The sequence below is a fragment of the Bactrocera dorsalis genome, chromosome 6 (assembly GCF_023373825.1).
Source record: "Bactrocera dorsalis isolate Fly_Bdor chromosome 6, ASM2337382v1, whole genome shotgun sequence".
Taxonomy (NCBI): domain Eukaryota; kingdom Metazoa; phylum Arthropoda; class Insecta; order Diptera; family Tephritidae; genus Bactrocera; species Bactrocera dorsalis.
Window position 1 is genome coordinate 29,096,474 of NC_064308.1, and position 27,430 is coordinate 29,123,903.

Genomic DNA, 27,430 nt, shown 5'->3' on the forward strand with positions numbered 1-27,430 from the left:
CACACACCATACCATTCACTCAAATGAAGTTAAACAGCGTACATTATTTAATAGCAACCGAAGGTAGAAGCAATCGTTGTTTTTTTCGGCTGGATTGAGTAAATTCGTCCTAATGCATTAGTTGACAACACACCTGGATGTCAATCTACTGGTTGGCCTTGCTTTCTGTGTAACTATTTCTTCGACGATGCTTTCCTTGTATAATATCAAGGCAGTTCCTAATAGAGCAATGTCTCGCAAACGGGTCACTGACTAAAGTTGAGAAAATACTCGCCAATATCGATTTTGTTGTTAGCGGTGTTTCCGTTGGCTGTACTGTATGCTAAGGGTTGAAATATAGTCTTTGGGCATTCTCCAAACTAACTACGAGGCTCACAACAGTCGGAAAATGTTCATGAATTGCAAAAGTAAATATACTACAAAGCGATTTATTGCAGTTCACGTATCAACCGTATCATTCAAGACCAATAACTGCCATGTTGCTTCCTTTGGTGACGTACTTACAAACGTATTTTTATCGATTTCACCAAACTGCAATACTCAACATTGATATGAGTTTTGAATGTGAATTAGACAATAATGTCGAATATCGATCCATTTGTTGTCAACTTCGATATTCACTCCTCTAAATTAAATGCTGAATGTTCTGCCATTGTCGTCTGGTGGGCGACGCCGATAGAGCGGATATCTATCATTTCGTGCATTTATTGTCAGACGTACAAACCGAAGTGGGATTGTGGTATCCGCAAGGTCCATGAGCCATATTGGTTTTCATCACTTCGTATAATTCTGGATCTTTCTCTGCATCAGGAATTTCCGCAGAAATGATGTCATCAATTTGAGCTGGTGGAACCACCATCCACAATCCAAAGAAGAATGTGTGCGTGCGGCAAATCTCTCTTTTGCCATTCAACAGCGTAAATCTAGTATCTAACAGCAATACATATACGTTGCTTCACGATAAAGTCCATCAAACATTGTAACTGTTGTACTTCTAGTCTTGCCTTGCCTTGACCGATATTACGGCGACCTCTTCGTGGCTTCGTAACATATTTCAATCTGCAATTGAAACATGTGAAACACACATACAGTTTTCACTGAATAATTTTCAAAAATTTTTCTATTCAATAACCGGAATAAAAAAGCAAGCAACCGAAATTGAACGATTCAAATTATTTACAAATCAAAATAATGAAAAACAAAACAAACACAAATTTAAAAATTATTTTTATGAAAAAAGTTATTTTTGGAATTGATCAATTTTCCGACTTTTACTCACGAAAATCATACGGTTTTTTTTTATTTCTAAACCTTCCCCGATCCACAGAGAACAAGCTCTGAAAATTTCATCAAGATTGCTGCGGCCGTTCTCTTAGCGTTACTAACCAACAAACATTCATTCGTTTGTATGGGAAAAAGAAAAGGGTTGTTTTTAGGTGTTTTCCTGCAATTATTCAAAATTTTCTCGCCGTAAAAACCATCCTTGGACCTCAGCGAACATTTAGAATGTTGTTGAGTTATGCGCTTAGCAACACATCTTGCGATTCATTTTTATATATTATATAAGATTTATACTAAATTTTGCTTTAAATTCAGAGAGAGAGAAATATACTTAGAATGGCGAGAATATAATATATTTTCATAAATAATTTGATGGTGTTTGTACTTCCATTTTCGATGAAACAGAAAAAACTATTTTTAATGAAACTATTTGATTTTAATTGCATATTTTTTAACTTTTTACGATCGCTTAAACAAAACAGTTTACCGCAAAAGTAAACTTTGTACGATGCATTAATGCTGCAGCCATACTGTACCGAAACTTTGCAGTAGTACGTTTTCGAAGTCAGCCTTGGTTGGATACTTTTTGCATGGAAAAAGTACTACTGTTTAGTTTTTAACAATAATAATATCGCGTTGGAGTTAATAACATACCATAACTAATTTATTTTTTATTCCCAGAAAAATAAGCTAGGAGTCTGGCTTCCCAATTAAATTATCTGAGCATACATTCCTGTATATATTATATATATATATATATATATATGTGTAAGAATTCTTAAATCTTTTAATTAACAGCTGCTGCGAAGGGTGCAAGTTTGAGCACAACAATGCAAAAGTCAAAATCATCTTCCAATGTCGGACAATTCGTCACACGTAAAATACTTAAAAGCCGTTCGAAAAGTCAGTCACGACCGAACACTCAAGCATCAGTTTCGAAATGGGCGCCAGCGGTAAGTTCAGTGAAGAATCTTCTTTCAAATTAAATAACACAATTACAACACCCGCATACAAAATATTGCAGAAATTAAGAGACCATAATTGTAGTTTCAATTTCCTGAAATTTTGGTATAAAAATTTAGCACCTAAATATTTGTCGTGCGGTTTTTGATTAATTCAATCAACCCGAACTTGTTAGTCTGATAATTCGTTAGTTAATACTTCGCTAAAACACCTAACTTAAATACAATTGTTCCAAAACAATTTTATGATATATTTACTTTTGAAAAAAATTTCAAAAGTTATTGTTTAGTGAGCAGCAAATGTATATTTCCGCAGTGAATCAAATGAACTTTTTAAGCAACAACGCAATACAAACAGCCGAATTGATGTTACCAAGAAACGAAAAAAATTATTAAGCCTGCCAGTCTAGATCTCTTCAGCAGCACTTGGCTAAACGGCAACAGTTACATTATCAGCGGTTCTTTGTCTTATTGACAATTGAACATTATGTAAAGAAAATGTGCGTTCGAAATTTTTAACTATTCGACGAATAGCGAGCACAGGTAAACTAATATTACGACCATAAGAAGGCAAACGGGCTGGAAAAGTTGCAAGTGGGAAAATTGAACTTTAAAGTTTACTGAATACAATGGAAATAATTACAGATCATAACAATTTGGAAATGGCCGAAACGACACTGATTTCTTCTTGCACAAAGTCATAACAGAAACCTTTTTTGCAAAATCACCGTCGATTTTGTAATATATAGTAGTATATATATGTGGGAACAGTGAAAATGATGATGACTGATGTGTTTGACGTCCAACCGCAGAAGAGATTTATTTCTTATTCGTTATAACTTAAGAACTAGTAAGAATATAATAATAAAAGGAATGAAGGATTAAAAACATATGATAGCGTTAGGAGTTAGGTAGAGTTGTATTTTAGGAGTGCTGCGCCGAAGATTAATTTAACGCCGTTACGATCATTCGAGGTTGCCACAATACTCCCCTCCTAGACACTCTGTGTAGTGGCGATGAAAGCAGGTTTCAAACGATCTATTGAAACTTTAATAACGCTGTTGTTTACTTCCACTAAAAAATATTTCGGAAATCGTTGAATAATTTTGTAAGGTCCTTTGTATGGGGGCGATAGCGATGGTCGCACTAGATCATCACGAATAAAAACTTGTTGGCAGGTTTGTAACCCGGGGTGAACGAATACTTTTTGTTTCGCGTGCCAAGCGGTGTCAACTGGTCGCAGATCTCGCATACAGGATCGTAGTTGTTTGACCATGTCAGCTTCGCTGTATGTTGGTTTGCTATCGATGAAAAATTCTGAAGGTAGCCGCAGGTTCTCGCCATAAACTAGATCGGCTGGTGCTGCATCCAAGTCGCTTTTGTATGTGGATCGTAAGCCCAATAAAATAAGTGGTAAATATGAAGTCCACTGATTAGTGTTATGGCATAGAAGTGCTGCTTTTAAAGTACGATGCCATCTTTCGACGAGACCATTTGCTTGGGGGTGGTAAGGCGTGGTCCGAAAATGACGTGTACCCAATAGCTGTAGTAATTGTTTAAACAGGCCGCTCTCGAATTGACGTCCTAAGTCAGATGTGATAGTTACAGGTACACCAAACCGTGAAATCCAGCCGTTTAGTAGTGCTTTGGCAACAGTTGGAGCTGTTATATCTGGTATAGGTAACGCTTCTGGCCAGCGTGTGAATCTATCCAGGATAGTAAGACAATAGCGGTTTCCTTCGGATGGTGGAAATGGTCCGACTAAGTCGATATGGATGTGCACGAAACGACGTGTTGGACATTTTTGACGCTGAAACAAACTTCGGTTGTGTCGTGTAGTTTTATTCCGCTGACACTGCAAACAGCAGCGGGCAAAATCTCTGCTATCCCGCTGGACACCAGGCCAAACAAATCGCTCTGTTACCAATCGTGTAGTCCCCTTTATACCTGGGTGTGAAAGATTGTGAGTTGACCGTAAAACCGTTTCTCTAAAGTTCTTGGTTACGAACGGTCGAACACGGCCAGTTGAGGTGTCGCAGCATAAGCTTCTGGAACTAAAAGGAAGAGCGAAATTTTGTAGGTTAAGAGAGTGTTTTATGTTACCATTTAAAAGATTTCGAAGCTCCTCGTCCTTGGACTGGTCCTCAGCCAAGGTATCGTAGTTTAAAGTTTCTGTAGAAATTGAGTTTATTCGTGACAGCAGGTCTGCTGTTACATTATCTTCGCCGCTTACATGGCGAATGTCGGTGGTGATCTGAGCTATGAAGTCGAGTTGGCGTATTTGCCGATTAGAAGCTCGATCTAACTTTTGTTGAAATGCGTATATCAGCGGCTTATGGTCTGTGTAAATATGACAACGGCGACCTTCGACCATGTATTGAAAATGTCGTAATGCTAGGTATGCGGCAGTCAGCTCCCTGTCGTAAGTGCTGTATCTTTTTTCCGCACTAGTGAATCTGCGAGAGAAAAATCCTAATGGTTGTAGACTACCATCCACGAACTGATTTAGCACTGCACCAGCGGCAAAATCTGATGCATCTACCCATAAAGAAAGTTCCGCGTTGTGCGATGGGTGAGCGAGTAATGCACAATTGGCCAGTTGTTCCCTACATGCAGCAAAACTGTCTGCTGCTTCCGCTGACCAAGTAAGTGGTGTAGTATCGTTTCGCTTATTACCACGAACCATATCAAAAAGACAGGCTTGTGTCTTCAGAGCGTGTGGTATGAAACGACGGTAGAAATTAAGCATCGCTAAAAAACGCTTTAAGTCCTTGACGATAACTGGTCGTTTAAAATTACGTAGAGCCTCAACGCGTTCTGGGAGTGGCCGAATACCATCTTTAGTGATAGAATGTCCGAGGAATCGTAGTTCCGAAACACCAAATTCCGATTTACTAACGTTGATAGTTAGGTTGTTCTCCCTGAGTCGTTGAAAAACTTGGCGCAAGTGGTTTTGATGTTCTTCTTCTGAACTGGATGCAATACATACATCATCAAGATAAACAAATACGAAGTTTAAACCACGAAAAACTTCGTTGATAAGTCTTTGGAATGTCTGTGCTGCATTCCTCAAACCAAACGTCATATGCGTAAATTCGTAGAGTCCGAAAGGAGTCGTTATCGCCGTTTTACAAATGTCTTCTTTGTTTATTGGCACTTGGTGAAAGGCCTTTTTTAAATCGATTTTAGAAAACACGCGTTTTCCTGCCAAGATGTTAGAGAAATCGTGCAAAAATGGTAACGGATATCGATCAGGAACTGTTACTGCATTTAGTCCACGATAATCCCCGCATGGTCTCCACGTTCCATCAGGCTTACGTACCATGTGTAATGGGCTTGCCCAGTTACTACTGGAAGGGCGACAAATGCCCAGTTTCATCAGCGAATCAAATTCAGCTTTAGCGGCGGTTAATTTTTCGGGTGAAAGACGGCGTGGTCGTGCGAAGACGGGTTGACCGGTGGTAATAATTCGATGTTCTACAGACGATTTCGTTGGTGAATTTAGCGGATGAGAGCGTGTGATATCGCTGTACTCTGCGAGAATATTCGAATAAGTAGAATTCGCGTTAAAAGATTTTATACTGAGTATGCACGTTTTTTCAATTTCGCAAACCGTTTTTAATTCGGTTTTGCGATCGAGTAAACATCTATTTTTGAGATCGACCAAAAGCTCGAAATGAGACAGAAAGTCAGCGCCAATAATTGCTTGCGAAACATCAGCGATAACGAAATTCCACAAAAATTCGCGTCGTAAATTTAGATTCAGTTTCAGAATCGCCTCACCGAATACAGAGATCGGCGATCCATTTGCGGCAAACAATTTTAAACCGTTTGGGGAAGCTCGGGCTGTGTTGTTGCATTTTGGTATAACGGAAACGTCCGCACCGGTATCTATTAAAAAATTTAATTTTGCTGACGTATCGTATATGCGTAAACGGTATGTCTTGAAGGTTTTAGACTGTTTGCCCAACTCTAAAACCGTCGCAGCCGAGCGGCCCTATAAAGATTTTTTCAATAAAACAAAATTGCACGGCTCTCGGCATTTAGTTGCTTTCGCACCGAATTTACTATGGTACCAGCACATTGGTTTGTCCGGTTTACTTAAAGACGTATGGGATCCACGTGACCTAGATCGAGACCGCGAACGAAAATTTGATCCTTTGTTGTTGAAAAGCTTATGCACCTGCCTAGTCAATTCTGCTATTTCAAGTTTCAAGCTCGAAACTTCATTAAGTGTCAGACCCTCTTGCGCGTGGTTGTGTCGCATCCCAATAGTTTCGACAATGGAGTCAGCGATCTTTAGTTTTTCCACGATAGCGACGTTTGTAGCAATAATCGCTGCTTGTACATACGGAGGAAGTCTGCTTACCCATAGATCGTGTAAAATGCTGTCATTCAGAGTCGTCCCGGCTGCGCGTTTCATGTCGTTAAATAACTCGCTGGGGCGTCGGTCGCCTAGAACCATGTCTTTAAGAACACGTTGCAGCCGCCGCTGTTGACTGTCCGAAAAATGCTCGATGATCTTGTCCTGAATGTATTTGTATTTAAAATTAGTTGGCGCAGCGTCTATGATGCAGCGAAGCTCTATCAACTTGTTAGGCGGTACACATGCAAGAACGATGTTCTTATTATCGTTGGAAATCGAAGAAGCGCTAAACCAAAAGTCCAGCGAATAAAAATAAGCTTCGATGTTGTCTTCGGTCATTGTTGGTAGTGGTAGACGTGGAGTTGAACTTTGAAAATCCCCAATATTGACGTCGGAGTACCGGTTGCCAGAAACCACATGGCTATCGTTTAACGCCATTCCTATGAAATAAATAAGTTCAATTTACCTACGGGGTCACCAGATGTGGGAACAGTGAAAATGATGATGACTGATGTGTTTGACGTCCAACCGCAGAAGAGATTTATTTCTTATTCGTTATAACTTAAGAACTAGTAAGAATATAATAATAAAAGGAATGAAGGATTAAAAACATATGATAGCGTTAGGAGTTAGGTAGAGTTGTATTTTAGGAGTGCTGCGCCGAAGATTAATTTAACGCCGTTACGATCATTCGAGGTTGCCACATATATATATATAATATATATAAAAGAAAGTCATGTTAGTTACACTATTTATAACTCAAGAACGATTTGGCTGAAAATTGGTGGGGTGTTAGCTTAGAACCAGGGGACGGACATAGGTTATATTAAATTTCAATGCATTTCTTAACTACCAAAATTAAAATTGAAAGGTGAATTTTATCCATTTCATCTCCTTCAAAGTAATCCCCTCCCACTGCAATACACTTATGCCAACGAATTTTTCAGTCATCATCCATGGCCATCAGAGCCTTCTTCGATTTAGCTTTTTTATCCTCAATTGAATCAAAACGGTGTCCTCGGAGTGGTCATGTGAATTTGCAAAGTTACACGAAAGTAAATCAAGCGAATACGGTGGTTGCGGCACGATATTAGTTAAAAATGTGGCGAAATGATCACGAATAATCAAATCGAAGAACTCTCTTTTAAAGCCTCACAAAACGACGGGTATCTCAAATACTAATGAATATTTTGGCGTGAAATTAGATGTCACTAACAGTACTACCAACTTACAAAAAAATAATTACCGATTCGAAAAACACAAAATTTAAAAATGCATATTTCGATTTGATCACAGTGGTATACATGTATGTACCAGAGACCTGCATGAGTAATTAAAAAAGTAACATGTTAGCAAGCGGCGATGCCGATGCGGCGAGTACACGCTACGTAACGGTACTTTGGCATCGTGGGCATCGGCATCGCGGCATCGCCGATTACTAACATGTTACCAGTGGTCGGCATTTCTTAGAACAATTGTGGAAACTAACTCCACACGTACGCTTACGCTCTATCGTTCAGTCGTTGTCGAGCCAGCAACGAATTAACATCATGTAAGACTATAGCGCAAAACCAAATATGCCCTGCGAGAAATATTTTATGTTTCTAAATGCCTTTGGTGCCATGCAATGCCTTTTATGTTCCAAGTCTTTTAAAGATAATAGGGAATATATCCTTAAAATACATTTTGTTAATTTTCATTATTTTATAATTTTGCTTATAAAATTTGTTTAATTTTAATTCCAATTTCTCACTGGGCTACTCTTTTTGCTACTTTTTTTTCGTGCTCACCAACGCAGTGACAGATCCTCTCATGCCGACCACTGCATGTTACTCAATAAGTATTGTGCGCGAAGAAAAGAACTTCGTTTCATTTGCCATTGACGATACCAGATAGTAATCGTACGATGCCACGATGCCGCGATGCCGATGCGCAATGTTACCTTCGCATCGTGGTAATCGTCAGAAGTGTTACTTAGTAACGTAATCGTACGATGCCTACCTTAATCGTGCAGGTCTCTGGTATGTACATATATACTTTATATAACTTATACACTGAGCGGCCTATTTCGCATAAGATTTGTTAGAAAAACGAAAATCATGAATGGGAGCTGGGGTAGTATCGGCCCGATTTTATCCATTAACTATTATCATGCCACATACTAAATAATGTTCTCGTGTTCATACAATGACCAACCATATGAAGCAAAGTGAGCCGAATGTTAGAAAATCCTGGAAACGGTGGGGCTAAGTCAAGTTTTCGCCCAATAGGATCTATTTTAGGCACAATAATATTGTATACTGTTATGAGCAAAACTTGCTATGTAATTTTCATTACGATAACTTAAATATTGACCGATATATCTAGCATAGTCACCTGGAAGTTAGAAAATCTTTATATTAGGTATATGGGGGCTAAAGGAAATAACTATTGTTAGAAAAGGATTCTGTCTAAATTTCAATTGTATAGCTCACACATTGAATGTCCAGATTTTCGGTATCTAAAATCTTTAACAGTTTTGGTTACATTTGGACCATTGTTAATCAAAAGTTGGTATACTTTAAGGGAATCATTACTGCAAAATTTTGATTTATTTATTTGTATAAATATTAATTACTTTTTTATTCGAAAGTGAAAAAATCAAATGGAATTTTAAATTGTGTTATATGGGAAGTAGGCGCGATTGTAGTCGGATTTCACTCTTTTTAATAGAATATTCAAATAATGTCACGTTTAGTCGAAATCGGTTCGACAGGTCCGAGATATGGGGTTTCACTAAAAAGTGAGCGGTGCCACGCCCATTGTGCAATTTTCACATCGGCTCCTATAAAAACCCCCTCATACCATCTTGAAGGTAAAATATAATGTCTCTGGCGTTTTACTTATTAATTAATTTAGTTTTTAACCATACCGTTATATGGGAAGTGAGCGAGGTTATCATCCGATTTCATCCATTTTTACACTGTTGGTTGTAGTTCTTATAATATACTCGTATATTTATGCTGGGTGAATTTCGTTGTTGTACCTTTATCTTTTTAACACGTTTTACACAGAGGCGCCTCTTGCTACTATGATCCCCAGTACCAAATTAGAGTTTTACATCTTAACTAAGTGTTTAAAGGTTTCGGCACTTTATATGTTTTCAGTTAATGGCAGTGGTCCGATTACGCCCATCTTCGAACTCGTGTTTTTTTATACTAAGAAAAATCAAGATATTTAAATTTTTACTCAAGTTACAGCTTGTACGGACGGACTCGGATTTTAACCTTTCTCGTCATCCTAATAATTTATATATATAACCCTATATCTATCTCGATTAGTTTTAGGTGATACGTACAACCGTTAAGTGAACAAAACTATGATACTCTTTAGCAAGCGGTTGCAAGATTATAAAAACAACAACAAAGAGGTAATGCGAGAGGACACTAGTTTTCGTATGTATGGTGTATGGGTTCTACTAGTTGTTGCCTGAACAAGACATCACAACAAAATATGGCACTGACATTTTCGTCGTCAAGGTATTGCGGATACTTTGCTAGATTATGGGCGAAGGACGCAAATGCATTCATAACAAACCAAAGGCGATATCTAGCATAAAAATATAGTGGAATAACTGGAGTGTGGATAAAAAGGTCTATTATAATTTGAGTTATACAAAAATCTTATCGAAGCATTGCATATACTCGTAGTAGTGCAATATTTAAACGAGAACGTTGAAGTATATGTATGTGTACAATTTCAAACTGATCCTTCCTAAAAAATAATAAAATTGCTAAATATTGGGAATGGTAGAATATAACTGCAACCAAATAGAAAGTACAATGGATTAAAACTGGCTCAGTAATCATTCGATGAATATTATAACACGTGCATCCCAAAAGACCGATTCAATAACCCAGTCGAATTGTCTGTCTTTCCACGCTTGAGAACCGTTTCATAATAAGCAGTCCACTAGGCTGACTGTCGATTGGACTCGGTTGATTTCCCTGGTGCACAGCTCTAATTCAACAGTATTTTCCTTCAAAAAGAAATGCTTTATTAACACACGAAGGGCTTTTTGATTAATTTTTTGTAAACTAACACACGTTGCTGCACCAAAACTGCTATATCTCCTTAACTAATGGTTATAATCTAACTCATAGAAATCATGTATAATATTAGTAGTACTATCTGTGTATCCGCCACAGTAAAACGTGGACGGGTCTTCTAGTAATGTTATGAACCCATCAGGGAGTAGGTATTTATAAAGTGCTGTGTTACCATCAGATATTAAGCACTGTAAAAAAAGTAGCAGTCATCGAGTAGAAGTTGCTTCTAACCGATTCAAGACAGAAGCAACTATATCGAAAAAAGTCGAGATCGATTCTTAACTAAAGTCAGAGTCGACTTTCTTATCCCTTGACACCCACTTTTTGAGAAGCGTTAACGGTGTTGTTTGGATGAAGGAGGTAGTTAAGATCTTTTGTAACTATTACATCTCTTCAATTAATTCTTGAACATTGTTGATTTCATTCTTGAGTTTGATATTTTATTGTTATCTGGAAAATTTTTCACATGCTGTTCTTCTAGGGTTTCCATACTGGATTTGTCACGAATGCTTAAGAGTATTCAGAATGATCTGACAATGTTAGTTCGTCGGACACTCTCCAGTCATCAACGACCAGATTATTTGTTTCTGTGAATAGTGTAAGGTTCAACCCAAAACATTTATCGGTTCCAATATATTTTTACTATTGAAATTATTTTGAAAATTCATCCGAATTTGAATTAAAATCACCAATTTTGGTAGGTTTTGACACTCAACCGAGTTCGACGTAACTGTCTACCTATTTTGCCGATGTCATACAAAGCATAATCCTTCCTATGAAAACAAAGAACACTTAAACCAGGTTTAATTGCGTATATGAAACTAATTCATGATATTTTCTTTTTTAGGAAAAGTGCAGTTGGACTTCAGAGAACGGTGATTTTATTGTAATACAAGATTCATGCTTGCAAAATCTGACGGACATTGAGGCGAAAATTTTACAACGTGTTGCGATTGAAAAGATAAGCGAACTTAATATTGGAGTTAATGTCTTATTAAGTAGGCACAAAAGTACTGTTCACTAATCTTATATCGCTATAATTAATATATTTGAAAAATAAATATATAAACAATGTATGCCTTTGCCAACTGATATGATGGACTAATATCATATACTTGAAGTGAGAACTAACAGTGATATTTTGGAATTTATATGGTTTACATCACAGATAAAGAGATCCCCAACCAGGGATAATGGGATGCCCAACTTATTCCAGTGTGAGAGCGCCTCAAAATAAGCGTTTTTTATAACATTTTCCATTTTGGCCAGATCGAACAAAATAAAAATGTTTGGGCATTTTAAATTAAAACACCCAACATTTAGTACGAATAAGAACTACTATATAGTGGTTATTTATTATATGGAGAAACTATTTAAATCTTTTTAAAGTATATTAGAACAATTGACTTTTGAACTTTCAATACCCAATAAAAGGATTTAAGCTTTTTAGCTCTTAATCAATAAATGGTTTTAATAAATTTCCGTTGAAAATAATACTATGATGCATCACATTACAAAACGTTTCATCAAATACCTTTAAATTTCATACATTTATTTAATTTTCATTGTTTAACATTTTTTATAAGTGGTCTTGAACGATGCAACAAATCCCTCCGTTTTCATATTTTTTTTGGTAAGATTTCAATCTGGCCATCGCCCGTTTCCAATTGCTAAACGTCAAAACCTCCTCAATCCAGTCAAATGTCAAAGTTTAGGTGGTTTTGACGTTTAGCAATTGTTCTCTCACTTCCAGTGAGAGAAGAGTTGGACATCTCTGTCCCCAACTCTCCTGTCACTGGAAATGTGAGAGCCGCTCACCTACCGAACTTTGACAGTTGACTGGATTGGGTAGGTGTTGACGTTTTGCAATTGGAATGACTGGAACGGCCAGATTGAAATTATACCAAAAATATATGTGAACGGAGGAATTTGTTGCCGCCGTTCAAGATCGGTAATAAAAATTTAAAACAATGAAAATCAAAATGCGAAATTTAAATATATTTCATGAAACGTTTTGTAATTTGATGCATAATAGAATTAATTTTCTACTACAATTGATTAAAAACATTTACTAATTGAGAACTAACAGGCTTAATTCACCTTATTAAGTATTGAAAGATCGAAAGTCAGTTGTTTTAATATACCATAAAATCATAAAAAAGGATTTAAGTAGTTTCGCCATATATTAAAAGTCCAATATATAATAATTTGCAATCGTAATAAATGTTGGGTATTTTGATTTAAAATGCCCAAAAATTCTTATTTTGTTCGATCTGGCCATAATGGAAAATGTTATAAAAAACGCTTATTTTGAGGAGCTCTCACACTGGAATAAGTTGGGCTTCCCATTATCCCTGGTTTACATAACTCTTGAATGCAATGTGCAGAGCTATACGTTCTAAAATTGAACACTAAGATTAATGTGCTGCTGGGCCCTTTCATGTACTCATTGCAAAGGTTCTAAATGCAGTGTCGTTTAGAGCTGTTTTGACTCAATTATTCCTGTTTTTGTGTACCAAATTCAAAAAATACTGCATTAGCGGCTCAGCTTTAAGTTATAATAACGTGTACGACCACGTCTTTCGAAGTGAGATATGTATAGAAGATGGCATGGACGATCATGTGATTTACTGTAATGTAGATTTTTTTCCTATGACCATGAAAATTTATAGGGTTTCAGCCAATTCATTTAATTTCAAGAACCATCAACAATTTGTTTATATGTTCTGATTTCCGTATTAAGTCTGGACACTGAGTAATTGTTCGAAACTCAAAACTAAAAAAAATACTTAGTACCTACATATAGTTCTCATGCAAATATTATAGATAGAAACAGTTAAAAATTTAACATTTAATATTTTCAATTACATTCAGATAGTAAACCACAGAAGCGAAGGGTTCTGGCCAAGAAGAAAGCGATGACTACCAGTTTCTTTGATGTTAGTAAAAAGGAGGACCAAAGTACGTCTGCTGCTTAAGTTTGTTAATAATTTTTTCTGAAGATTTTCTTTATTTTATTTTGGCAAGAGCAAAGTGGAGCCGGTTTATTTGGTAACTCCTTGGAATGGTGTGTAATCAATGATAAGAAACGGGGAAACAACTTGAAGGCATCAACTGATCGTGGTTCGCGCAACTCATTAGCAGCACTATTTCGTGGTGGTAGTACGAATGAGGTAACAAATAAGTTGGATGAAAATGTAAGGAAGAGAAATATTCCTCAATGGAAATAGTAAGCTTTACACTTAAAGGTATAAGTACTGAACTTATTTATATAGGTGCGCTCTTATGAAAGCTTGCCCTCGAGCACATTTTCTTTGGTAACTTCGCTTAGTAGTGATAACAATTGTCATAGTGGACGAGCGAGCAGTACCAAATCGAGCAGCGGTTATTTTGACAACCTGTCATCAATGCAGAAGAAGATTTCACGCAGCCAATCTGATATAAGGCGTCATAGTCAAGAGTTAGACCTGCAGGATCCATCTTATTTTAAGGAGCAGAGCAAAATAGCCAATCAAAATGCTTTGCAAGTGCCTACTTTCATAACATCTTGCATAAAATATCTTGAAGAGCACGGATTACACAAGGTTGGACTGTTTCGTGTGAGCACATCCAAGAAGCGAGTAAAACAGGTATAGATGTTCACATAAAAAATATAATTTCAGATTATTCAATATTTAGACATACAAACAAAATCGAAGTATTGTAGTTCATAGATTTATTAATAGGTTAATATGTATAAAGTAATTGTTATATTTTTAAGTTAAGCACCCATATGCTGCGCTCCAACGAAACTCAAATTGTGCAGTTTAAAATTTCTTCTATCAGTGAATAATTTTGAGCACAAGGATCATCTTCGTCAAAATCAAGAAGGATCTTTTCGTGGTGTTCGATACCAGAAAATGTTTTAGACAGAATGATAATCTCTCGCTTTTTTCCTTCAATATAATGTTAGAACAATATTACGAAGCTCTCGGAGGATACTGACTTCGTAGGCCTTAAAAATCGATCTGTCAGCGCAGCCTTTTTCAACGTAGAAGCGAACGAGGTTAGTATTGTGGTGAACGATTTCCCGCGTTTTTAGGAACTAAATCACTGTTTTTTTTTTGCGGGTGAGGGGGTGGAAAATGCCTTCCGCATCATCGGTGCTATCGTCATAGCAGCGGTATGTGCCACTTGCAGGTCACTAAAAACCCCCCTCTAAGGAACCGTCGCCCACCCTGGGACCGCTTTTGCATTACTTCAGGGTGGCGTTCCATTTTTCTCATTGAGAGATTTTACATCTGCGCACCTGTGTCCAGGTTCCGCTTTTTGTTGCAGCGAATTTCTTGATAATCCCCCAGTTTGCTTCACTCTCCAACATGACGCTGATTAAATTGTCCGCGTTTATTGGGCCAACCAGGTTCTCTACGGCGGTGCGTTCTCCTTGCCAGCGCACACATTCGAAGAATGTGTGTTCAGCGTCATCTTCTGTCGCTCTTCGACTTTTCCCATTCTGTGGAAGTACTTTTTGAAATACCTGTGACCGGATAACAGCTGGGTTGTGTAAAAATCTTCTTCTTCTTCTTTACTGGCGTAGACACCGCTTACGCAATTATAGCCGAGTCAGCAATAGCGCGCCAGTCGTTTCTTCTCTTCGCTACGTGGCGCCAATTGGATATTCCAAGCGAAGCCAGGTCCTTCTCCACTTGGTCCTTCCAACGGAGTGGAGGTCTTCCTCTTCCTCTGCTTCCCGCGGCGGGTACTGCGTCGAATACTTTCAGAGCCGGAGAGTTTTCATCCATCCGGACAACATGACCTAGCCAGCGTAGCCGCTGTTTTTAATTCGCTGAACTATGTCAATGTCGTCGTATATCTCGTACAGCTCATCGTTCCATCGAATGCGATATTCGCCGTGGCCAACGCGCAAAGGACCATAAATCTTTCGCAGAACTTTTCTCTCGAAAACTCGCAACGTCGACTCATCGGTTGTTGTCATCGTCCAAGCCTCTGCACCATACAGCAGGACGGGAATTATGAGCGAGTTTATAGAGTTTGGCTTTTGTTCGTCGAGAGAGGACTTTACTTTTCAATTGCCTACTCAGTCCGAAGTAGCACCTGTTAGCAAGAGTAATCCTGCGTTGGATTTCCAGGCTGACATTGTTGGCGGTGTTAACGCTGGTTCCTAAATAGATGAAATTATCTACAACTTCAAAGTTATGACTGTCAACAGTGACGTGGGAGCCAAGTCGCGAGTGCGACGACTATTTGTTTGATGACAGGAGATATTTCGTCTTGCCCTCGTTCACTGCCAGACCCATTTGCGTTGCTTCCTTGTTCAGTCTAGAGAAAGCAGAACTAACGGCGCGGGTGTTGAGACCGATGATATCAATATCATCGGCATACGCCAGCAGCTGTACACTCTTATAAAAGATTGTACCTGCTCGATTCAATTCTGCAGCTCGAATAATTTCTCCAGCAGCAGATTGAAAAAGTCGCACGATAGGGAGTCGCCTTGTCTGAAACCTCGTTTGGTATCGAGCGGCTCGGAGAGGTCCTTCCCGATCCTGACGGAGCTTTTCGTGTTGCTCAACGTCAGTTTACACAGCCGTATTAGTTTTGCGGGGATACCAAATTCAGACATCGCGGCATAAAGACAGCTCCTTTTCGTGCTGTCGAAAGCAGCTTTGAAATCGACGAATAGGTGGTGAGTGTCGATTCTCCTTTCACAGGTCTTTTCCAAGATTTGGCGCATGGTGAATATCTGGTCGGTTGTTGATTTACCAGGTCTGAAGCCACACTGATAAGGTCCAATCAGTTTGTTGACGGTGGGCTTTAATCTTTCACACAATACGCTCGATAGAACCTTGTACGCGATGTTGAGGAGGCTAATACCACGGTAGTTGGCGCAGATTGTGGGGTCTCCTTTTTTATGGATTGGGCATAGCACACTTAAATTCCAATCGTTGGGCATACTTTCGTCCGACCATATTTTGCAAAGAAGCTTATGCATGCACCTTATCAGCTCTTCGCCTCCGTGTTTGAATAGCTCGGCCGGCAATCCATCGGCCCCTGCCGCTTTGTTGTTTTTCAGGCGGGCAACTGCTATTCGAACTTCTTCATGGTCGGGCAATGGAACGCCTGCTCCATCGTCATCGATTGGGGTATCGGGTTCGCCTTCTCCTGGTGTTGTGCTTACACTGCCATTCAGCAGGCTGGAAAAGTGTTCCCTCCATAATTTAAGTATGCTCTGGGCATCGTTGGCTAGATCACCTTGGGGGGTTCTACAAGAGTATGCTCCGGTCTTGAAACCTTCTGTAAGTCGCCGCAACTTTTCGTAGAATTTTCGAGCATTACCCCTGTCGGCCAGCTTATCGAGCTGTTCGTACTCACGCATTTCGGCCTCTTTCTTCTTCTGTCTGCCAATGCGTCTCGCTTCCCTCTTCAACTCTCGGTATCTATGCCATCCCGCACGTGTTGTGGTCGATCGTAACGTTGCGAGGTAGGCAGCCTGTTTTCTCTCCGCTGCGACACGGCACTCCTCGCCGTACCAGCTGTTTTTTTGCACTTTCCGGAGTTTTTTTTGCACTTAAGGAGTTTGAAATGCCGTTCCACAGTTCCCTTATACCGAGTTGTTGACGAGTGCTCTCAGAGAGCAGGAGTGCAAGCCGAGTAGAAAATCGTTCGGCTGTCTGTTGTGATTTCAGCTTCTCGACGTCGAACCTTCCTTGTGTTTGTTGGCGTGCGTTTTTTTCTGCACAGAGGCGGGTGCGAATTTTGGCTGCAACAATATAGTGGTCCGAGTCGATGTTAGGACCTCGGAGCGCACGCACATCTAAAACACTGGAGACGTGTCTTCCGTCTATCACAACATGATCGATCTGATTGGAGGTTTTTCGATCCGGAGACAGCCAGGTAGCTTGATGTATCTTCTTATGCTGGAATCTAGTACTACAGATAACCATATTTCGGGACCCGGCGAAGTCGATCAGCCTCAACCCATTTGGGGATGTTTCCTCGTGGAGGCTGAATTTACCGACCGTAGTGCCAAAGATACATTCTTTGCCCACCCTGGCGTTGAAGTCGCCAAGCACGATTTTGACATCGAGGCGAGGCATCTCTCATAAGTGCGCTCCAAGCACTCATAAAAGGCATCTTTGGTCTCATCGTCCTTCTCCTCCGTCGGGGCGTGGGCGCAAATCAGCGATATGTTGAAGAACCTCGCTTTGATGCGGATTGTGGCTAGACGTTCATTCTCCGGAGTGAATGATAGTACTCGGCGACGGAGTCTCTCTCCCACCACGAACCCAACACCAAACTTGCGCTCCTTTATATGGCCACTGTAGTAGATGTCACAAGGACCTACTCGTCTCTGTCCTTGTCCCGTCCATCGCATTTCTTGGACTGCGGTGATGTCAGCCTTTATTTTCACGAGGACATCAACCAGCTGGGCAGCGGCACCTTCCCAATTAAGGGACCGGACATTCCAGGTGCATGCCCTTAGTTCGTAGTCCTTGTTTCGTTTGCCATCGTCGTCATCAAAAGGAGGGTCTCTCATCCGAGGCTTATAGTTGATTTTCATGGGGGGTGTTTTTTTTACGTGACGGGTCCCAAACCCAGCGCACAACCCTAAGTATAAAAATGTACCTCTCCGAATTTTCGACCTGTCCATGCGTGCAGATCTTTTATAAGCCTGGCCGTCCATCTGCTGCGACTTTCGGTTGTTATTGTTTCTTTCTTTATTTGTTCTATTGCGTTATTGTTGTTACCGGATGACAGCTTTGGCTCCCACAGCTTTTTCTTTTCGTAAGCTAGAAGGTTAATTGGGGCATTTCCGCTTATAACTAATATTTCCTCGCCGGATACTGTCCGGTAGGCTGATGCGACTCTGAGGGCTGCAGTGCGGTGCACTCTGGCCGCTACCTTACGCCGGTTTTCTTTTTAAGCGCATCTGCCCATATCTCAGCTCTGTATAATAAAACGCTGATTGTCGTCGACATTAGGAGATTTCTTTTTTCTTGACTGGGGCCTCCTATGTTGGCCATTAGTCGGCTCAGTTGAGAGGTGATCTTCGCTGCCTTACCTGCGGCGTGCATGATTTGTACCCAGAAGGTTAGTCTGGGGTCCAGTCTTACGCTTAGGTAGTTAACTACATCGCTGTTTTCAACTATACAGTTGAAGGCTTTGCATGTCTCGAAAGTAGCATAAATGTCACAAACAATCTAAGCCTGAATATAAAGCGCAGAATAATTTTTTCCAATAGCTACTAATTTGGGATAGGTAGGCAATTGGAAGCAGATCTCTTTCTTAACGAACATCGCGCGAACGATGCCGACCCGAGATGAGAAAAGCTTTAGAACATTCGAAATAATTGTTCTTCGCAAGGTCATTAAAGCCGTCCACGTGAGCGATAGAAAGCGAATAAAATGAAACATTCTTCTTTACTAGCGCAGGCACCTCTTACGCGATTATAGCCGAGTTAACAGCAGCACGCCAGTCGTTTCTTCTTTTCGCTACGTGACGCCAATTGAAGACTCCAAGCGAAGCCAAGTCTTTTTCCACCTGTTTTTGTTCGTCGAGAGAGGACTTTACTTCTCATTAGACTATTCAGTCTGAGGTACCACCTGTTGGCAAGAGCTATTCTGCGCTGGATTTCGAGGCTGATATTATTGTTGGTGTTTATACTGGTTCCAAGATAGATGAAATTATCTACGATTTCAAAGTAATGACTGTCAACTGCGATGACTGTTTGTTTGATGACAGGAGATATTTCGTCTTGCCCTCGTTTAGTGCCAGACTCATTTGCTTTGCTTCCTTGTCCAGTCTGGATAAAGCAGAACTAACGATACGGGTGTTGAGGCCAATAATTTTAATATCATCAGCATACACCAGCATTTGTACACTCTTATAAAAGATTGTACATGCTCAATTAAGTTCTGCAGCTCGAATTATTTTCTCCAGCAGCAGATTGAAGAAGTCGCACGATAAGCAGTCGCCTTGTTAAAATATTGTACCTGTTCGATTAAGTTCTGCAGCTCAAATAATTTTCTCCAGCAACAATATAATGAAACCACTAACTGCATAAGCATGTAATTCGCTTTGGAATTCGAGACCCACGGGTGGACAATAGAAGATCTCACGCATCCGTTAGAGAGAACAAGTGCATTGCGACCAGTATTGCCTTGTGATGTACAACTGGAGTAACCTCGGCCTTGAGAAGCAAACTCTTTAACGTTAGAGTTGATAGTTGGACTAGAACGGTTCTCATTTAGACCTTAATGAAGCTAATGAAAAAGAAGATTAAGATGTCTCATTATTCACGTTGAAAGTACGTTTAGTGTTTATATTATATTATCAGTTGGCTAACCGAAATATTCACCGTTAACCTTGCCGAGATATGTCACATACCCAGAGAATTTTAACATTTTAATTCTTTCAGCAATATAAGATCTAATTGTCCTTTGGGTGTTATTAATATTGGTAAATTTAGATTGTTTTATAGGTGAAGAGGTGGATTTCAAAATAGTGTATGTAAATATAAAGGGGCCACAATTTTCTCCTACGGATCGATTTTATCCATTTTGGACTTTAAATAAACTTGAGATTTTTGAATTTTAAACTTAAAAGCCCAGAAACATCTGCATATACTTGCATAAAAGAAAGTCGTGTTAGTTACACCATTTATAACTCACGAACGGCTGAACCGATTTGGCTGAAAATTGGTGAGGAGGTAGCTTAGAACCAGGCTAAGGACAAAGGATACTTTTTGTCTCTTTATGTTAAAATTCAATACAATTCATAAATAAAACAAGTAAGGTCGGGTGGAACCGACATATTTTACTCTTGCAACTTACAATAATGAAAGCCAGGGAAATACTTTATGGTGTAAAACGTCAACCTGAGGATCGAAATCCAAACAATTTTATATATCTGTACATATGCTATATATAACTCCTATACTGACATACACATATGTAAGGTTCGTTGGAAAAACGAAAACCATTATAAGTAATATATGGCAGTTGGGGTAGTATCGAGCACATACAAGAACATACTAAAAAACTACTCATATAGAGTAAAGTCAGCCTGATGTTCGAAAATCCTTATAAGAATTAGAGGGTAAGTCAAGTTTTACGCTCAAATGTATCTAGTATAGGCACAAAGATATACTGATATGAGTAAAACATGCTCTGTAATTTTCATTGAGATAACTCAAATATTGACCGATATATGCAGTATAAAGTCATCCGGAAGTTCGAAAATCTTTATATTAGGTATATGAGGGTTCAGGGAAGTATTGACCTGATTCAAACCATTTTTAACATACAGACATATCATTGTCAGAGAAGTACTATCCCTAAATTTCAAGTATATAACTCACAATTGACCCATATTTCCGATCAAAAATCAACTATATGTACCGGGATCGAAATATTCGGTACCTAGGGGTTTGAACAGTTTTTGTTGGATTTGAACAATTTTCGATCATAAGGTGGCATACAAGGCATTATTCGGGCAAAGTTTAATCCCGTTATATGAATTTCTTCCTGATTTGTAATAAGGTAAAAGAATCAAAGTGGAATTTAAAATTGTGCTATATGGGAAGTAAGCGTGGTTATTGTCCGATTTCGCTCATTTTTACAACGTGTCACACAGTGGGCGATTGGGCCTCGCTAGCGGAATTTAATTCAAATTTTCAAATTTGAAAAAGCGTTAATTTTTTTTCACAAATCGATAACAGATGCTTTGATTAGATTTTTGGCGGTTTTTTATAAGCTTATGATCAGCTGATCATCAGCTGTGAGCTGTCAAACACAAAATATGTTTTAGCAAGTGCTTTACAATATTTTTTCTTTGTTGTGCGCATTGATTTCGAGCTCCTTGGAAATTTACAATTTTTACTTGTTTTATTAAAAGTGTGGCTTTTTATTAACTTCAAGGTATGTATTACATAAAAAATCAGTGTTTGTGACCGGTCTGTAAATGTGTTGTTCATAAAACGTAGTGGTAATTAAGTGTATTAACAACTAACCCGCACTAGCGTGCACCTGTCGTTCGTGGAGTAGAAGTTACAACATTCGCACGGATTAGGTCTAACTCTTTTTTTAGCTGGAAGCATGAGTCATTGTGCGTCCAAAATGTGTAATATGAACTGCTATTACCTGCTAACCTTTAAATCATGGCACTTTTTAGGGATAATGTCGGTAGCAAAACGGGTACTTTTTTTAGTATGGCATGAAGAAGCGATCCCAACCAAGAAGTTTCTCACCATGGAAAACTTTGTATTTGGTACTGTTCTCAAAAACCTTAAATATACTCAGGAGGAGCAGTACGAGATTGGCAAAAAGCTGCGAAATTTTACTAGTAAGCTTGTAGAAAAGTGGAAAAACTGTAGAAGAAATAAGGTTTTTTTTGAAAACAAAAACCAGGAATGGTTAGATACGCCGTTAGTATTGATTGAAAGATCATCTTCCGAAATTATTGGACGTCCACAAAAAGATATTTCGGAGTATTGCAAAAAAACGCAAGTTAAGAAATTGTCAGGCCTTACTGAAGATGTGCCATCAGAAGCATTGTTGGTAGCTGCAAGCTGCAGCTTGTATAAAGGTGGAAAACGTAGTGCTTCACAGGTGGTGTCAATGCTAAACGTCGACGAAGAGTTTAGCGGCAAGATTTTGAAAACAATGAGTACCCCTCAGCGTCTACCGACAAAACTTTCTGATGAAAAAGCACTGGCGCTATTTGTAGATGTTGGACATACCAAGTACACATGGAATTTGTCAAAGAGAGCCACTAAAGGGCAAAACGCCGATATATATCCATGCTACGACAAACTGCGATGTGTGAAAAAAAAAAATGCTATCCTAGTGTCATCACGGTCACTGATCATTTCGCTGAAGTACCATTAAAAAGCTTAGTAGACCATACGATTGCTAGGATTATTGAAGCACACCCAAAAAGCTTTCAAAACCATATTGAAAATAACAATAACACCCAATTAACTGCTACCTACAAATGGGGTTGTGATGACAGCAGCGGTCATTCTACTTACAGGCAAAAATTTAATGACTTCGATGGAGAGATGATAGATCAATATTTATTTTCAATTTGTATGGTACCATTGATAGTGCAGAAAGGATCGACAGTTTTATGGAAAAACAATCGGCCTTCTTCTACCCAATATTGTCGACCAATTAAATTACTTTGCGAGAAAGAATCGGCAGACTTGTCTCGCAAAGAAATTCAAAACATTAAGAGCCAAATATTAAATATTTTTCAAACATTTGTGAGTACCTGAAGAATTGATCACCAATTTCATATGACCATGCTTGATGGCAAAACGTTCAGTGTCATATCGGAATCAGCTTCGCAAACGTGCGGAATCTGTAGCGCGACTCCCAAAAATATGAACGATCTAAATTTGGTGAAAAGCTTTCCTATTAATGCAAACCTAATTGAATTTGGCTTATCAAGTCTCCACGCATGGATTAGGTTTTTCGAGTGTGTTTTGCACATTGCATATAGAATACCAATATAAAAGTGGCAAGCTCATGGTGCTGACAAGGATGTCGTTGAACAAAATAAAAGAAGTATTCAGCAGAAGCTAAGGGAAGAAATGCATTTGTTGGTGGATATACCAATAGCTGGTATGGCACGTACAACGGAAACACTGCAAGGAGGTTTTTCCAACAACCAAATTTGGCTGCTCGTATAACAGGAGTAAGCTATGATTTAATATATCGATATAGCGTAATCTTACGAGCATTGGCTTGTGGATATGACATAAATTCGGACGCATTCGGATCTTACGCATTGGAAACTGCCGAAATTTTTGTTAAAGCGTACTCCTGGTTTTTCATGCCATCGTCTGTTCACAGAATTTTAATTCATGGAGCAGATATAATAAACCATTTTTCCCTTCCGCCCAGGAACAAGGACTATCGAAACATACGCGAGAGCAATACAAGAAAAAATTTCAGGAAAAATACAATGGAAGATATCATAAATGCTTTATTAGTTTCGTCTGACCCTTTGATATCTTCATTGCCAAATGGGTCTTCAATTTCGACTGCAAAAAATATTATTATGGACGATGATGTTAAGAGCTTGCTTTTAATGAAGCATCTAGATATGCCTGATTCTGATTCCGAAGATAATTTTGATTTATAAAATTTGTTTATTGAAGGTAAAAAAAATTTTGAAATTAAAAAAAAAATAAAAAAAAATTTAAAAATTAAAAAAAATAAATTTAAACAAATTTTTTTTTCTTAAAAAATTCTATGACTTTTTTCTGAGCTTTGAAAAAAAACCGTCTGAAGATATCTTTTTTCGTTTAGAAGTTATTAATTAAATGCCGCTAACGAGGCCCAATCGCCCACTGTGTGTCATAGAGATATAAAAATACCACATACCAAATTTTTTCGAAATCGGTCAGTCGGGTCACGAGATGTGGGATTTTACCAAAAAGTACGCGCTGCAACGCCCATCATCCAACTTTTACCCCGAGTCCTATAAAGCCTTGTCATACTATCCCGGCAGAAAATTTTTGCGTCTCTGGTGCATTTAGTTAGTGATTTATCGCGCTTTTAGTAGTTTTGAACAGTATCGTTATATGGGGAGTGAACGGGGTTTTCATCCGATTTCGTCCATTTTCTCACTATAGGGCGGGGCTGCGCCCACTTTTACAAAATTTGTGCCAAATATGAGTTTTATATCTCCATTTAGTGCTTAGTTATGGCACGTCATAGGTTAATGGCGATTTGTGGGCGTGGCATCGTCCATGGGCGTGGTCTATCTCGATTAATTTTAGGTAAGTGGGAGGTATCTTAGAACCAGGGTAAGGACATAGGATACATTTTATCTCTTTATGTTAAAATTCAATACAATTCATAAATACAAAAATTATATTTCAAATCATAAGTATTTGTTTAATATTCATGTTTGTAAGAATCATTTGAATATTTTATTGTTAAAAAACAATTACAATAAAAAAATATATATATATTTATAAAAGACCCGGCGAACTCTGTTTTGTTTGCGTTAGATGAAACAAATAAGCAGGTTTAAATTTTATTAAATCCCTTCTTAGGAAATAAAAATTAAATTATTTAAGTTTTGAATGATTCTTTATTGTTCGTGTATTCTAATGTATTACTAATACTTCCCCAATTGTCAAATTTGTATATGTATCTTTTAAAGGTAAGGGCTGACTAGAAATCATATAGATGATATTAGTAGTACCGTCTATGTTTCAGCCGCAGTAAAGCAGGGACGGGTCCTCTAGTATTTTAATAAGTACGTTATAATAATTATTAAAATAAGTAATTAATGTTACTTACAAGGAAAAAAATCTATATTCTGCACAAAAAATAATAATTTTTTCGTTATCATTCACACAAAGGAGGCATTCCATTAGAAATTCAGACACAAAAATCGTATTCTCTTTAGCATAGCTTTAAATGAATTAAGTAAACTTTGAAAATTCATGTACGGTATTTTAGTAAGCTAGATTAAGTACAATTTTGTTCCATAATAAATTTTAAAATACTTTTGTATTTTGGTAACATTTTAGATGCGTGAGGACTTTGACAAGAATACTGTCACTGACATTCGTGAGGAAACTTGTCCTCACGATGTTGCAACGTTGATAAAGGAATTCTTGCGGGATCTCCCAGAGCCGTTGTTGTGCAGCGGTCTGTATAAAGCATTTTTAGAAACTCAAAGTAATTTACAATCTGCGTTGCATTTATAGTATGCTTCAGTTATTAATCTTATTTTATACATATAGGAATTCGTAACCGTCGCTTACAGTTAGAAGCAATATCCCATTTAGTCAAACTGCTTCCAGCGGCTCATCGTGATACCCTCTATGTCTTAACTAAGTTTTTAGCAAGGGTTGCGTCATGCTCCGACGACGTTATTGGTCACGATGGTAATGTACAAGTCTGTGGTAACAAAATGGATAGCAACAATCTAGCAACTGTTTTTGCACCTAATATTCTTCGTATAAATTTATCAAACACCTCTTCGTCAGATGTAGTAACGTGTGGAAACAGCATTGAACAGGAGTCTATGAATGATGCTATAAATGTAGTAAGGTAGGCTTTTACTTAGAAAATTTACCTAGCAATGAAACTATAAAATATGCTTTTAGAATTATGATTGATCATTATGAAGAAATCTTCAAGGTGCCGGCCGAACTAATTGACATTGTATACTCCCATATGCTGGACGCGTGTCCGGAGAAGCTTTATAGTATATGCGAGCAACGCATACAGAGTATAAGGTAAAACACTTGAACAAGAAAGATTCGCAACTATATATTTGAGTTAAGGTTATTTATCCAGCAATATGGTAAGCACAGAACACAGCAGTGTACTTTATTGGCATAATGCTAGGTGTTTGCAAACGTTTATTTCAAAAAATGTTGCGAAAGAACTTTTTAATCCTGTATGACATCTTATCATCTTATGTTATAGGTCGTCGGCTCACTCAGGATCATTACTATATTTTGCTTAATGTACGGGATATTGGTATTCAAATCAACATAGTAAACTCAAATGGGATACATGTGATATAAATTCAACTAAAGAGACTAAATTTAAGATAATCAGTATGTGAGGAAAAAATTAAGCATTGAAACGGGAGCAATTATAATAGAGATGAGAAGTTTAGACCACGGTCTTGACCAATTTCATGCTATTCATTTCAAAATTTTGAAATTTCACAAATATTGGCTACCACAAATGGTGTACTTCGGCTACGAGAAGGCCTGGTTGTAATACCACAAGTACAGCAATATATTTCCATGCAATTTTATGAGATTACTCTCTCACTGACTGACGCATTCGGTACAGAGACTGCCAAAAGACTGATAAATTTTATACATAATAGTCGTATATGTCATCTGGGGTAATTTGTTCATAAATTACGAAAGTTTTCGGCATAAAGCTATAAAGATCCTTTATCATAGTTTTGTTGTTAATTTGCTAAGATATTCTAATACCGATATATGTATGCGGAATAAAGGCAACCGGAAGTTGAAAATAATTTTATTCGGTATATGGAAACTAGGGGTAATGTTGTTCCGATTTTATCCATGAAAGGTATTAAATAAAGATACGCTGTTTTTAGAAAAACATGTCTTCTCAGTTTCATTAAGATAACTCATATATTGACTCATATATGCGTTATAAAGGTAAACATTTAGCAATAGGCACTGGCGTCCACGTACTCGGTATCTGGGACCTTTAACATTTGTAGTCCGATGTTGACTTTTTTAAACATATGGTGCCATAGCATTTGAGCAAATTAATTTTATAGTAAAATATACCATCTGGTGCTGTATTTGTACTTTATATTAGAAAGTGCAAGAATCAGAAATAGTCCGTTTTCGAACCTTTTCATAATATGGGAATATCAGTATAATGTTATGTGCTGAATTTAGGTGAAATTGGGGGATTAGATCCTGAGATATGTGATATCACTTAATGGTTGGTTATGATACAGTTAAAGTCCGATTTGGCCAGCGCCTCCTATAAAGCCCTCTTTTACGGTATAAAATTTAATGCTGATGCATTTATTTATTGATTTATCGGAATTTTGGTAATTTTTAACAAAATTGAGATTTGATGAGTTGGCGTGGTTATAATCCCATTTCATCCGTTTTCAAACTGTTGGAGGGAATAATAAATATACTCGTATGTATAGGGTGATTTTTTAAGAGCTTGATAACTTTTTTTAAAAAAAAAACGCAT

At 38.1% G+C, this 27,430-nt stretch overlaps 2 protein-coding genes across 16 annotated transcripts in view; one reads left to right on the plus strand and one right to left on the minus strand.

Moving 5' to 3' along the window:
* The window catches only part of LOC125779273 (uncharacterized), an 854,525-nt gene that overhangs the window by 696,084 nt on the left and 131,011 nt on the right, over window positions 1-27,430 (minus strand). The window lies entirely within an intron of this gene.
* The window catches only part of LOC105224703 (uncharacterized), an 88,777-nt gene that overhangs the window by 32,034 nt on the left and 29,313 nt on the right, over window positions 1-27,430 (plus strand). For all 13 annotated transcript variants that reach the window (XR_007423218.1, XR_007423217.1, XM_049460103.1 and 10 more), the window contains 8 exons: window positions 2,080-2,234; window positions 11,545-11,695; window positions 13,572-13,658; window positions 13,725-13,894; window positions 13,973-14,326; window positions 25,246-25,396; window positions 25,462-25,771; window positions 25,828-25,959. Coding sequence is in view for 11 of the 13 variants with exons in the window: in XM_049460103.1 (XP_049316060.1) it covers window positions 2,080-2,234; window positions 11,545-11,695; window positions 13,572-13,658; window positions 13,725-13,894; window positions 13,973-14,326; window positions 25,246-25,396; window positions 25,462-25,771; window positions 25,828-25,959 (1,510 nt within the window). In the remaining 2 variants the exon portion in view is untranslated. The remainder of the gene's footprint in view (window positions 1-2,079; window positions 2,235-11,544; window positions 11,696-13,571; window positions 13,659-13,724; window positions 13,895-13,972; window positions 14,327-25,245; window positions 25,397-25,461; window positions 25,772-25,827; window positions 25,960-27,430) is intronic.